The sequence below is a fragment of the Pteropus alecto genome, unplaced genomic scaffold (genome assembly GCF_000325575.1).
Source record: "Pteropus alecto unplaced genomic scaffold, ASM32557v1 scaffold12, whole genome shotgun sequence".
NCBI lineage: Eukaryota > Metazoa > Chordata > Mammalia > Chiroptera > Pteropodidae > Pteropus > Pteropus alecto.
The window spans coordinates 8804705-8819182 of NW_006432669.1; the positions used below are offsets into that span (position 1 = coordinate 8804705).

At 36.0% G+C, this 14478-nt stretch overlaps 1 protein-coding gene, 2 long non-coding RNA genes and 1 pseudogene across 3 annotated transcripts in view; 1 reads left to right on the forward strand and 3 right to left on the reverse strand.

Annotated features, from left to right (window-relative positions):
• CFAP300 (cilia and flagella associated protein 300) overlaps positions 1 to 2470 on the forward strand; it is a 24776-nt gene extending 22306 nt beyond the window's left edge. Inside the window, exons 6-7 of the mRNA XM_006907507.3 lie at positions 876 to 942; positions 1790 to 2470. Of these exons, the coding sequence (XP_006907569.1) occupies positions 876 to 942; positions 1790 to 1918 (196 nt within the window). The 3' untranslated portion in view covers positions 1919 to 2470. The remainder of the gene's footprint in view (positions 1 to 875; positions 943 to 1789) is intronic.
• Positions 1 to 5488, reverse strand: part of LOC112476216 — a 6137-nt gene extending 649 nt beyond the window's left edge. Inside the window, exons 1-2 of the long non-coding RNA XR_003045002.1 lie at positions 4468 to 5488; positions 915 to 1039 (exon numbers count right to left, since the gene is read on the reverse strand). This is a non-coding gene — a long non-coding RNA (uncharacterized LOC112476216). The remainder of the gene's footprint in view (positions 1 to 914; positions 1040 to 4467) is intronic.
• The window catches only part of LOC107195359, a 27156-nt gene that overhangs the window by 12383 nt on the left and 295 nt on the right, over positions 1 to 14478 (reverse strand). The gene's annotated exons all lie outside the window — the stretch shown is intronic.
• Positions 3345 to 3463, reverse strand: LOC112476297 (annotated as a pseudogene).

A 14478-nucleotide genomic window follows, 5' to 3' on the forward strand; every position in this document is an offset into this window, starting at 1 on the left:
CTCTGTATTATCTAGATTCTATTCCCAGAAATACTACTTTTAGTTAAAATGTCTTAAATATATCATTAAACTTCTCTAGTTTTATTTATAAAATTGGCAAAATAATAGCTACCTCAGAGTTTGTGTGATCTTTATGAAGTAAATTATATAAAGGTATTTTGTAGATTGTAAAGCATTCTGAATATGTATATATATGTAGATTAATATATAAATATCTATCTGTAGCTTATTTCCACAGTCCTCAGTTTGTTTCTTCACTATATATTGCCACAGGTAATCTTTTGGGGGTGGGGGAGAGTAACTGAAAGAGAACTACTGAGAGAAAATGCATTTAATATGATACAGTTTAGTATTATATAATTTAACAAATAGTTTCCATATACATTATCCCACTTAATTCTCCTATAATCCTAAAAGGAACCATAGTATGCCTAGTTTACATGTGAAAATTGAGGTTCAGAAAGGTTACTCTTGCCCAAAGTGAAATAACAAATCAGCAGCAGAACTAGCATTTGCATTTATCTGCCCCTTATAGCTGTCTATACTTCAGTGTGACTTTTACCAAATCCTATTTTTCCATTAATTGTCTGTGGCTTGGGAGTCATTTCATCATCAGAGTCTCAGACTGACCTGAAACCTTCTAACTGTAAAATTCAATTTTCTGCAATTTCAATTGAGTTGACTTTGCCTCATCCTTGAATGAAACTGCAGATGCCATCCTTTTCAAACCACTTTAATTGAATATTTTATATTTCCATGTTATATATGAATAAGAATACCTGAATACTAAAAGGTATCCTTATTTTAAATGTATTATGCCAATGCTTATTATATTTAAAACGTACCCTTTCCTCTTCCCCCCTCCCCCATTTCAGTGTTCGAAAGAATCCTCAAACCAAGAAAATACAAATTACCTCTTCCATCTTTAAAGTTACGGCATATGTAAGTGTTGAGGGGAAATTTGCAACCAATGAATTTAATTATTTGTTATTAATAGCATTGTTACAACTGGAGTTAGCAACCAGGGTGATGTTAATACCTAGGAAAAAAGATGATGATATTTAGTTTTTTGTTAAAATCAAAAGTTTATAAGGTATGCTTTTATTTGGAGACCAGTATGAACTTTTTCCTTAGCCTCCTTTCTATCGTACATTTCTAGTAGTAGTCCTTATTTATTTAATAGTTAAATCTGTAACTCAGGGTAAAACATAGTTCTCTGTCAAACCATGACTTATAGGTCAAATAAGTAAGAATGCAATAAATGTCCTAATATCACAGAATCAGAAGATTGAATTTTAGTATCATACAGATTATTGATACATATGAAACAATTTCTGAGTATCTTCATTTAATCAGTTCAATATTTATTGAGTATTTATTATTTATCAGCTACTGTGCTGGCTAGGCACTTTTTGTTGATAAACAAAAGAAACATAGCCCCTGCCCTCATAGTATGTATGGACCATGTTCTTAAAAAAAAAAAAAAAAAAGCAAAGATAGAAAAAAGAGCTTCAAAATAGAAATTTTTGCAATATTAGCAGTTTAAAAGCACTTTTTCAAAATATAGAATTTCCTTTTAGACTATAAAGGTCAAGAATTACTCATGTTTGTATAGTACTGTACATACATATTAGCACAGTAAATTGCTGTCAGTATTTTAAAATTTTAATTGCCTATTGTCAAAGATTTGATTTATGTGTCATGACATTTTAACAAAAAATATATTAGTTAAATGTGTTATTATTTAAACATAGTCGTATACTAAATAATTCAGTTTTCTCTTTTTCAGGACTCTGTCGGTATGTGTTACCCTTCAACAAAGAGTCATGAACAGACATTTTCTTACTTTATTGTGGATCCTATCAAGCGTCACGTTCATGTTTTATACCACTGTTACGGTGTGGGAGAAATGTCTTAACAATATTCTTTCAGATTATATTTACTATTTGCTATTTTTTATTTACCAGTCTTTTATTTTAATCCTGATTTACAGATAAACAATTACTCTGCAAGTTAATTCAAGTAAAATGCAAATAACCCATTTAGAGCAGAAGCCAAAAAGTGCCAAGATGCCTTACTTTCACTTTGTCTGGAAAACTAATATAGGAACCAAATTCCATTCCTAACATAATCTATACCAATGCATCTGTAGAATTTTTACAGAAAGTTACAAAGAACTAAAAATCTAGTTCATATTTATTGCATTAAAATTCAAGCATGTCCTGAATTTTCCATGTATTTTATTTTAGAAGCTAATTAATTATGTATTGAAATTGTGGCAGAAAACTAAACATCTGTACCACAGATCATTAATATGAATTGTTAGCTTTTTAAATTTGAGTTTTATTTAATCACATTTTTTCATTACATAAAAGATTTATATCTAGAGGGCTATGAAAAGCATAACAATTCCTTTGCTTCATTTGTCTCGCTTAAAATCTTCAATTAAAAAATAATGTTCAGAAAGTAATCGTAAACTCTTTTATCACATAATAAATTAAAATTGCAGCTGCCCCACAGCTAATATCAGATCTACACATAAACAGAGAGCATTTCCCCGATAGTATTATTAAGTTGGCAAAAGAGTAAAGGACAGGGTCTCTTGTTACTGTTTCCTCATTACATTCATAGAATGAATATATAATTTAGATTTTTTTAAAGTGGAAACAGTAATTGACATGTGTCCCAAAGGTAATGGAGAGCCTGCAAGAAATGTTGAGACTTTGAAAAGGAGCAAGTTTGGAATATCTGTTTCTGTGTTGTAGGGATAAGGATGATAATCTTGGATTTGAACCTATGGGTATATCTAGAAGGAAGCTAGCAATTTGGGTTTAGAAGTCAGGAGAGAGTGAGTTTGTTTTACTTCTAAGACCTAGCACAATGCCTTAGCACATTAAATATTTATCAAATGAATTTTTTCTAGATATGTTCATAATAGCAATAGATTTTTTAAAAACCATATAAAAAACATAAAATCAAGAACTAAAATGTGCTGCCTACCACACAGACTCCTACAACCTGGGGACTCTCTCTTAATCTATCAGTTGGTCAATCAATTTTTTTGAGGACCAGTTCCATGTAAGGCATAGTGCTGTTTACTTTGGGGAAATATACACTCCCTATAAACCAGCGGTCCCCAACCTTTTTGGCACCAGGGGCCAGTTTCACGGAAGACAGTTTTTCCATGGACCAGGGCAGGGCGGGGGTTGGGGATGGGGGTGGCCAAGATGGCCCTTAAAAACTTCGCCTCCTGATATTTGTATTTTTAGGCAAGGCAACCCTTGATTGACCTCACAGATTGCAAGGACCTTGTCAGCTTACAATCCCTTATTTTTTATTTTTTACACCTACAGCACCTGGTCCTCCTAGGTGGTCTCGCATCCACATACTAACCAGGCCCAACCCTGCTTAGCTTCCGAGATCAAATGGGATCAGGCTTATTCAGCGTGGCATGGCCATAGACTATTTCTATTATTATTACATTGTAATATATAATGAAATAATTATACTGTTCACCATAATACAGAATAATTGGGAGGCCTGAGCTTGTTTTCCTATATCTAGACAGTCCCATCTGGGAGTGATGGGAGACAGTGGCATCTGAAGTGTGTTGCTTATGTCCAGACCACTCCTAATCTTGTTTTGGTTACTGTCACTACAGATAAACCTGCTTCACAAAGACAGGATGTTGGAAATGGAAGCAGGCTTTTCAGTGCTTTGTGGCAATCTGAGGATGTTCCACCTTGACTTTAATCCAGAACGTATAGAAATCTGAAGTTGTCTTAAGTTGTTTGAAGGCCACTGTCATTTGCTGTATCAAGCAATTGATTCTCTTCTAGCACAAAGTTGATTCACCTGGCTTATTCACAAATGGGTCACAGTTCGGGTGTCTTTTGTGGTTGGGAAGTAATGCTCAAACTCTTTTTGAAAGCTAAGACAGGTGATCTTGCACCAGCTGGGAGAAAAAAGGCCCTCTCAGTCTCTTTCAAAATCTCTGCTAATGATTGAAATGTCAAAAATCCCAATATTCACTCATCCCTATAATTCTAGTTTGGTTTTGAATGCAGCCACTTTATCTTGAACACAGTTGTTGTTCTCTCCCAAAGTGACAGATTGAGTTGGTTAAGCAGGTTGAATATGTCACACAAGTAAGCAAGTTTTGCGACCCATTCTATGTCAATGAAATGTGCTGCCAGTGGTGACTGTTTTTCTAAAAGAAATCTTGGGAGTGGCTCTCATAACTCAAAAACTCTGATCAGTGATCTACAATTAGAAAGCCCTCTCACTTCTGTGTATAAGAGTTGTGTGTGCTCTGCGTGAATCTCCTCACAGAGCTGCGCGAACAGTTAAGGGCATGTACTTTGATGTGGTTGATAATTTTAATAACATCCTGCAAAACGTTAACTCCAGGTGACATTTTTCAGCTAACTAGCATTTCTCTATGGATGACACAGTGCATAGACTCACATTCAGAAGTGACCTCTTTGACCCAAGTAGTGAAACCAGAAAGGTCCAGTCATGGCAGCCACTCCATCTGTGCATATACCAACACAAAATGACCAATTTAGTTTTCCTGATATGTAATTACTCAGAGACTTGAATATTTCTGCAGCTGTGGTGTTGGCTGGCAACAAAAGTACACATAACATATCTTCATATACATCCTCCTGAAAATGTATCGCATAAAAACAAGCATTGTTGCCTCGTTGTCAACATCGGTAGACTTGTCAACCTGGATTGTGTATCACGGTGACTCATTAATCCTCTCTGACAACTGCGCCTCAGTATTGTCTGCTATTTTATCAGTTTGTCTAGTTATAGCGCTAGCTGAAAAAGGAACATATGCCACCTTTTGAACTGCAGCCTCCCCTAAAAGTTCACGACAAGTGTCCTTAGCAGCAGGCAGGATCAACTTTTCACCAAGAGTAAAGGGCTTCTTAACTTTAGCAATGTGGTTAGCTACTAAGAATGATGCTTTCAGTACAGACATATTTGATGAAATGGTGGCTTTCAATAATTGCTTCTGTTCTTCATGTTCATGTTTTTTTCTTTTGAAAAACTCCAAAGACTTGTCTTTTAATGCAAGGTGCTTGGTCTCCATGTGGCAAAGTAGTTTTAAAAGTTTCATGGCTTGTTGGATAACTGGTTGCCACATATTATACAAAGCAGTTGGAAAATGTGAATCACCTATTGCAATGAACCCATAATTCAAGTAGGACTCTTGGTATTTTCTTTTAAATGGAGCTTTTTATTGGCAGTCTTAGAATCTTCTGCTGTCTCATCATTGGGTCTTTCCCCTTTTCAAAGAAGCTCTCTAGTGACATTTGTTTTTCACTCATTTTGGCTAGGGTTAGTTTGTGGACTTACCAAAACTGACTAAGTGCACAGTACAGGAAAGAGGCGCAGATGGAAGTGGTAAATAAAATAATGGGCAGGCCATGCGCAGACTAGAATAAGTGTTGGATTCTGACTTAAAGCCCACCACCAGATGCAGCTTAATTGTCACTTGCCACTCACTGATAAGGTTTTGATCTGAGTTTGCAAGCAATTGATTTATTATGGTCTCTGTGCAGTCAAACCTCTCTGCTAATGTTAATCTGTATTTACAGCTGCTCCTCAGCACTCTTCACTGTCTTAGCTCCACCTCAGATCATCAGGCATTAGATTCTCATTAGGAATGTGCAACCTAGATCTCTTGCATGTGCTGTTCACAATAGGGTTCATGCTCCTATGAGAATCTTATGCCTAATGATCTGAGGTAGAGCTAAGGCAGTGATGGTAGCACTGGGGAGCGACTGCAAATACAGATGAAGCTTTGCTGGCTGGACCTGCCACTCACCACCTGCTATGTGGCCTAGTTCCTAACAGGCCACTGACCGGTATCAGTCCAGTGGCCCAGGAGTTGAGGGCCCTGCTAGAAACCTGATAGAGAAGGTCATCTATAAGAGTTTGTCTATAAACTGATTTTTATGTGAATTTAGAGATGAAAGAGAGGACTAAGAACTAGGCTTGGGAAGAGCTTGGTCTGGCATCTATAGAATAATGGGTAGAGTTTCAGCAACTGAAAAGGAGAGCAGTCCAACTGAGTAGAGAAGCATGATGTGGCAGGATCCTCTGAGTCTCACTCTGGGATGCAAGTTCAGAGGCAAAAGATGGGGAACTGAGACTGAGGGGTTGCCAATATTTTTTCTCTGCTTTAAAGATGGAAGTAGAATGCACCTCTGAGGAAAGATTGATCCATTGTTTGGGTCAAATCATTTTAATGACCCATCTGTGATTATGCAAATTATCTGTATTAAGAGGTAGTAATAAAGAATTGGGGCTGGGCAGTCAGATTATCTGCATTCTGAATTCTGCCATTACTTTATGACTTTGAGCTAGTTATAATTTTTCTGTGCCTTAGTTGTCTCATCTGTAAAATGGGGAAAATAATAAGACTCCTCAATTTATTGTGAAAATCATATCAATTAACATATATATTGTGCTTAGAATGGTGTTCATGAATTTTGGCTCTTTTCATTCTTTACTGAGGAACTATGAAAAAATCAGGAGCTAAATTGTCTGCATAATAATGTAAAAAGCTGTCTTCCTTAAAGTCAGAATTGCTTTTCTATAGATTATATTATTATTAATTTGACCAGATAGAATATAAAAGGTAGTAACACTGTTTTTCTTCCTCTCTCTGAGCCCCAGAGAATGTAGAGGACCTAAGCTTGGACTCCAGGTATTCTTTTGGCAGCACTTTGTACACTTAGAATTAATCACTCAACTATTTGTAATTATTTAATGTTTGTCATGAAAACAGGAACTGTATCTATTTGGTTCACTCTTCTATCCTCAATGCCTAGCCTTTTGCCTGGCACTTAATTGGCAATCAATATATATTCTCTGACTGATGAAGAGAAGCTGGCCCTTAATGTATGACTGCAGGGGTGGAGAGTGAGGTAGCAGGGAAGGGTATATGACTAAGGTAAGGGAGTATCAGTAGTGCAATAGTTCCACTAGTCATCCCTGAGCCTTATGTAAAATTTTGCACACTAGTATAATCTGGGTGTGGCTGTACTATGTGGAATTAGATATGTAGCCTAGGAGTATGCCTGGGACAAAATCATCCCTGGAAAACAGTAGCAGCGTATAGAAGCCAGCTTTGAAAGAGCAAGCTGTGATCAACTGAGGGTGGAGGATTATTCTGGAGTGAGAAACTAAGCATGATGTCAAGTGACAACAAAGTGGTTTTCTGAGACTTTGAGAGCAATCTTTAAAAATTCTGAAAGTTACTTAAGATGAGAAGGCTCACAGAATTACAATTTGGACATTCAAAAAAGGGACTTAGGTTGAAGGCTGGAGAACTTGGGACATTTAGTTCCCATAAGCAAAAAAATAAATAGAGGCATAAAAACACAAGGTGGTTTGGGAGGACACGAGTACACTTGACTAGTTGGATTTGAGGACATGGAATTGAGGAGTCCTGTCCAGAATTTCTGGGTAATAACACAAAGAAGACAGATTAATGGGGGAACTGGTCACTGAGGGCTGTGGGTACAAAGCTAAGAAATTTAAATCTTTTAAGTAGATGACATACAGCATACATTACAGACTTTTGAGCATGGTAGTAGCATCATGAAAGTGATATTCTGGAAAGATTAGTCTGGCAGTGATGAATTGGGGTGAGGAAAGTCCAAAGATCAAACAGAAGATTATAGTAGTTGTCAAAGCACAGAATTGACTGCTCTAAGTTAATAGCAATGGAAACTTTTTTGGGAATCATGAAGTATGTGACAATGGAATGCTAATTAGAAAAAAAAAATATGGCTCCAAAAAGATTAGCGACTGGGTGAATTATGAAGTGTTGGATATTTGAGGTACTAAGGACTGGGAAGCGAGAACTATGGTAGGAAGATGTGGTCAGAGGGGGAAAATCCCTTGTCCTGCCTTTCATTCCTGTCCCCACCCATGCTCAACCAACTTTAGTCCTTACAACTCTGAAAGCCTAGGTCTGAAGTTTCTAAAAACTGACTGGAGGCTTCTTAGAGAAACTATCTATTCTGAAGACTTCTCTGTCATCCAATTAAGTATTTGGTAAGAACTAATATTCATTCTTTCACAAATGTTCATTGATTACCTACTATGTGCTGGGCACTTTCTATGCACTGCAGATACACCAATGAACAAAACAGACAAAAGTTTCTATATTTAGGAGTTTACATTCTAGTGCTCAAAACAGTGTTAGGTGCAATGAAAGAGAGAAATACACAATTACTCTGAAGAAACTTGAAGTATTGTTGGAGACATGACACTCACATTTTTAAATATTTTCCAATCTGATGGGTGTGAAATGGTAGAATTTATTATTTTAGTTGCTCTGACTTTCTATGCGAAGTAGAACATTATTTTGTATTATTTCTTCCAACATGTATATTGATTATAGTAGGCAATTCCACAGTTGGGAACCACTGCTGTACTCTACTTTTCCCTAGTTTAAAAAATGGGGGAGTAGGGGTGGGGAGAAAGAATAGATGAAAACAAAACAACAAAAGAAAGAATAAAAGACGGGGAAGGTATGCTGTCTCTTACAGTAAAAGCTGAATTAATTAGTACTAAAAGCTGCATTTAGTGCCACATTAAGTAGTGTCCAACTGGCAAACTCTAGCAGCTGGTATACCTGATATCCTCTAATGTAAGTCTTCAATCTCCTGACTTGGCTCACATGTTAAAGTTCATTCAAATAGGCAGGCTAACCTGGGTTTAAATAAGGTTGAGACTTACCATTCCTGTTTATCTTTTTATTATTATTTTTTTTGTAAAGAAAAAAATATCACTGACTTTAACAAACACTGGGAACCTGTAAATTATTTTTCTTATCTTTTTTATTACTGGAAATGTATGTGAGAGAAATTATAAAATGGAAATATAACTATATAAATTATTCAAATTTTTGATCAACTGTCACCTTTTATTCCCTTAACCTATTGTAGAATAAAACACTCTTAAAATACTTCACACACATAAAGTAAGGTTAAACATACCACTGAAATTCTGAGGGAACCCAGAGTGATCAGAGTCAATGATAATTCATAATGAAAGGCTTTCTTGAGAAGGGAATTGAAGTACATTTTAAAAGAAATGACAGTCATAGATTGCCTTACAGGAGGAAAGATTTCTAGGCAGAAAGAATGTTCCTGCTCTCGTGTAGAGATAGGAAATACATGTGGAATTACAAACTTCCTTGAATAGAGCAGCAGATATGCTTAGCTAAGTAGATCATTCAACTAATATTTGCTGTGTCTAATAAATGGAGAACATCTGGACGTCATCTCTAATAACCCTTTATATACTTAAATATAATTATTAAGTCTTCCTTCAGTCTTTTTTTCTAAATAATCCCAGTTCCTTAACCTTTACTCAATGTCTTGTTTCTCAACTCTTTAATCATCTCCTGAGCCCTCTCCAAGTACCCTGTGTTTTTCTCCAGTTGTCCAGTTGTCGTGTCACAATAGATACTATATACTGTCCAAAATGTCATTTATATACAGTTGATTAAAATTTGTGTAGATCATAATTTACATATTTTCTATGTGTAAAAGTGTATAATTTAAAATTCTTTAGAAATATATTTTGTTTTATAAAGTCAAAATTTAAACTCATAATGTGCACATGGATTTGTTGTGCTGAATAAGAATAACAGCATTTTAGAACTAAAAGGTGAAGGAGATCACTTAGCTCAACTCTCTCCTTTTACACAAGACCTTGAGAGGTTGATCTGCACTGTCCAGTATGGTAGCCACTAGCCATAAATAAAATAGAAATTTCAGTTCCTTAGTCACACTAGCCACATTTCAAGAGCTCAATAGCTACACATGTGGCCAGTAACTGGTATTAGCACGGATATAGAACATTCTCCTCATCACAGAAAGTTCTGTTGGGCAGCAGAGGGTTTAAATGAGTTTCCCAAAGCCAAACACCTCTTCAGTGACAGAGCCAGAACTTCCAGTTCCTTGTCTCAAGATCCCACCATACCTTTTGAAGAGGCAAAATGTGATGGATTACTTATCCTATCTACAACATTTGAATTTTTTGTACAAAGCATTGTGCGAGCCATAGATCCTGACGCTAAGAAGGTTTTAAGACAATTACTTTAGGTGGGTTGCTGTCTATATAAAAATTCCTGCAGTTTTGAGTGAGAGTGCAAGGGTGAAAATGGCACTTGAGGGAAATGAGTGTAGACTCATAGAAGATTGATGGGAGCAGGAAAGGCCGGATAGAGCCTGGGAAACCAGCCAGGAATTTGGCTGCAGGAATTGAGGTGTGAGCTGAAAAGTGTCTGATGTCTCTGGTAAGGTCAAAGGGACTGGAGACATTTCAGTACACACACACACACACACACTCAATAGCTGGAGGCCAGAAGCAAGAGGTAACTAAAACACCTGCTATTTTCTATATAGGCAGCAACCCACCTAAAGTAATTTGATAACATTTTCATATCTTCAACATGATATGTGGCACAAAAATATGTTTTTAAAACCATTAAATTAAAAACAATTTCTTTTGAGAATATACCAAACTCTGGAAGTGCTTCTTAATATCTAACTTATTTCCTCTTTAACCTAACTTAATGGTTTTAAAAACATTTTTGTGCCACATGCCCTGTTGAAGATATGCATATAAAAACAATAGTCATAGAATATTTATAAACAAATTGGAATCACTGCTTAATAGATCTTTTAAAATAGGATTGTCAGCTTTCAGGTAAGATTTAAGACATCAGTTTTTGAGATCCTTTATAACATGAATATGTTACCAAATAAATAGATTTTTTTCAATTATCAAATACATGTTATAATCAAGATATAGATATTTCTAGAATAAATGAGATTAAAGGGATAGTTACCTATTATATGGTAAAGGTATTACCTTGATGTATAATGTTTACAAAGCAAGATATTTAATATTTATAGAACAAAAACAATGTGGAATATAATATAGAGTGGTTCTCAAACATTAGCACTCATCAGAATCACCTACAGGGTTTTGTTAAAATCCAGATTGCTGTGTCCACCTCTAGAGTTTCTGATTCAGTAGGTCTGGGTTATGACCTGAGAATTTATATTTCTAACAAGTTTTCACTGATGCTGATCTGATGGCTGCTGGTTTGGGGACTATACCTTGCGAACTATCAAAAGAGAATATATTTAGCAGTTTTAGAAGGTAACTTTAATTTTTAGTGTAATTTAGTAAAGTATAGTAAATGATGAGATCTAGAAGCCTTTACTTTCAAGCCTCAGTGTAGAAAGCACAAGCCTGAATTTGACAATATGTATGGCTTACAGCACTGGAAAGGCTCTTGGGACCTCCATTACATGCCGCACTTGGTTCTGCCCTAAGCCTGAATGGTTCATACTCTAACATTTCCCACATCTAGCTCTCAGAACAAACTTTAATGTCCCCCATATGGATAACTTTAGCAAGATATTAGAAGAAAAAGAAATCCGATTTAAAATTTTTTACTTCAGTATACATGACTTTACATTTTAAAAAATACTATTAGCCAACCGAAATGCATCTGTTATGGTATAATATGAAAAATATATATATTTCAAAGGAGTGGGTCTTTCTGTAATAGGCCTAACAGGTCCTCCAACATACCAGAAGAACAGGATTGAGCAATTTACCTGGGTCCCCAGCCCTTTCTGGAAGGTTGTTATACCCTGTTGTATTGCTTGTTAGTTTAGGCAGCTAGTTCACCCAGATACCTTTAGAGTAGAACTGGTCATAAATATTTTTTCTGCTGTTAGGGAAAAATGTCCACGATACAACCAGTGTCAGAAAAGCCAATATAAATGAGTAAAAAGTTGGCGTAAATTTTTTACAAAAAAGTATGGTCATAGATTGTGGCTTATCTCTTTTCTAACCCCAGTTGATACTGTATAACTAAACAGGTGAATGTGATTTTGGTTTTTAAAACAATTATTTGCAGGTAGTTGTTCATTTCTAAAGTACTTTACAATTGCTATTCTCTAAAATTGGTAAACAGGTGACACTTTGAGACTTTTTCTTTCTTTCTTAGACTTATCGTAGCTATAGCATAGAGGGAAAAAACCCAGTCTAATACCACTTATTATCATATATCTCAAAGTAATGGATTCTGAATAAATGTAGTTCCCCAGGAGTTGCAGAACCTGCCCTTTGGCTGAGTATGTAGCTTTGCAGTGACCCTGTCTTCAAACATCTGGGTGCTAAATTCCTTTTTCAATTCTGCTAATATTTATTAAATAATATCAATAATGTATACTAGTTTTTGAAAAAAAAAATTTTTTTTAAGTGGGTAGTTTACAGGTATAAATTAGAGGTAGGGCTGTGAGATTTGCAATTCTCTTCTATCCATAACTAGACTGAAAAACGGTGTTTAAAACCAGCAAGGCTCCTGGTCACTACCATATGTATTTATTACTCACAGTTGTTTCCTGCTATTGCAGAGGGATCTCCTTCAAAGCCAGATCTCCTTCAAGCTTAAAAATTATTGATTAGTGTCTAATGCATAATAATAGACAAAGGCTGTGGTAATAAAAATTTTATATTTTAGAATTCAGAACATAAATTAGAATGAAAGAATAATTTTAGGACTATCTTCTAAATGTTACAGCGGAGCGCTCGGAAATAATCTCTCTGACTCCAATAATCAAGTCCTATTAGGTCAAGCAGAACTTTCTTCAGCAAACCGTTCCTTAATTTCTCATCATGCAGTTAGTTATACCAAGTCAACTAAATCTAAGGCCTTTTTAATCCACATGATGCAATAATAAAAACTCATTCACACTTCTTATTTAATCTTCATTATTATCCTGTGAAATAAGCATTATTATTACCAATTACTACCAATGCCTGGCATATAATCAGCACTTTACAAGTACTTATACAAATGTTTCATCTTAATTTCATCCACTGAATGCCAGACATTTAGATAGAGAGTAGGAAGACCCAGAAACAAAAGGAAATAAAGAGAAAGTTTGAGGCTTTTGAAGTCATGAGTGAACAAAAGTCATGAGAAAGGGAAGGAGTTCTCCAGTTTTAGCAGAAAGGGAAGCCCAGTCCCCGTAGTGGATCATTATGATAGGGGAACTAACAGAGAGTGATTGATTCTGGGGGATTACGAGGTCACCCCCCATGTTCTTAGAACTACAGTGAATCCCGAGCAAGACAGAGCTCTGTGAAGCCCAGCTCCATGGGCTAGAACTATTTCTTCTCTCTGTGTGTGAATTCTTAAGTTAGCCCCTCATTAACTGAGTTAACCTATGTCCCTTGCAGTATGAAAATCGCTAAAAAATATACTACCCAGTAATTTTTTTCTAAACTTCTTTAGAATGACTGTCTCTTCACACTTTTAATCAACTTCTCAGAGAGCAACCCAGCTTTGTTCTTAAAATTTAACATTAAGACTACATAACCCTAAACCAGCACTTATTGGTCAATAAAAATAAAATATTCCTTAAATCAGGGGTCCCCAACCCCCAGGTCATGGACCGGTACCAGTATCGGCCTGTGGCCTGTTAGGAACTAGGCTCCACAGCAGAAGGTGAGCAGTGGGCCAGTGAGACAAACTTCATCTGTATTTGCAGCCTCTCTCTAGCACTAGCATCACCACCTCAGCTGCACCTCAGATCATCAGGCATTAGATTCTTATAGGAGCACAGGTTCCTAGTGCCAAAAAGGTTGGGGACCACTGCCTTAAATGACAGGGTTCCTAAAACCACTTATCCTTCTACATGCATAAATTTGTCAAGAACCCTTCTGGACTGTCTGAAGTTAAACATGATATTCCTGATGGGGAGTTTGAGCTCTGCAATCAAACATAGATTCAAATTCAGTTCTACCACCTACTAACAGTACAACGTTGGTCAAGTTATTAAACTTCTCTATGCCTCAGTTTCCTCATCAATAAGAGGTTGTTTTTAATTTTAATTTTTAATTTTAAAGAGTTGTTATAAGGATTAAATGAAATACTCCATTTAAAGTACTTAGCACATTGTCTAGCACAGTATTAACTGTTACTTTTACTCCATCAAGAACATTTGAAAATTCAAGCAAATTCATTACCATTTATTAAGCATTGTGAAGTCTTAGAGGTATATGGTATAGAAATATCTGTCTGGTTTGCAGAGACTGAATTTTCAAAATTGGAATCATGGCAGCAAGTTAATTGTTTGGGATTCAAACCCATACCTCTACTTTTAGGCTCTAGGATACCTCCTTACCTTTATCTCCTCCTTTTCTATATTTGATGAGCAAGTATTGTTAACCATTGCTGACATAGGGATAAAGAGATGGGAGACATTGCTGCAGAAGCACCCAGAGAAGAAGGCTCTCACCTACTGTGGGGTGGGACTAATGAGAAGGGAAGAGCCAAGGAGAGCTCCCTGTTAGAGGTAGATACATGATTTGAAGTTTGAGCACCAAGGAAAATCAGGTAAAAACAATAAGGGA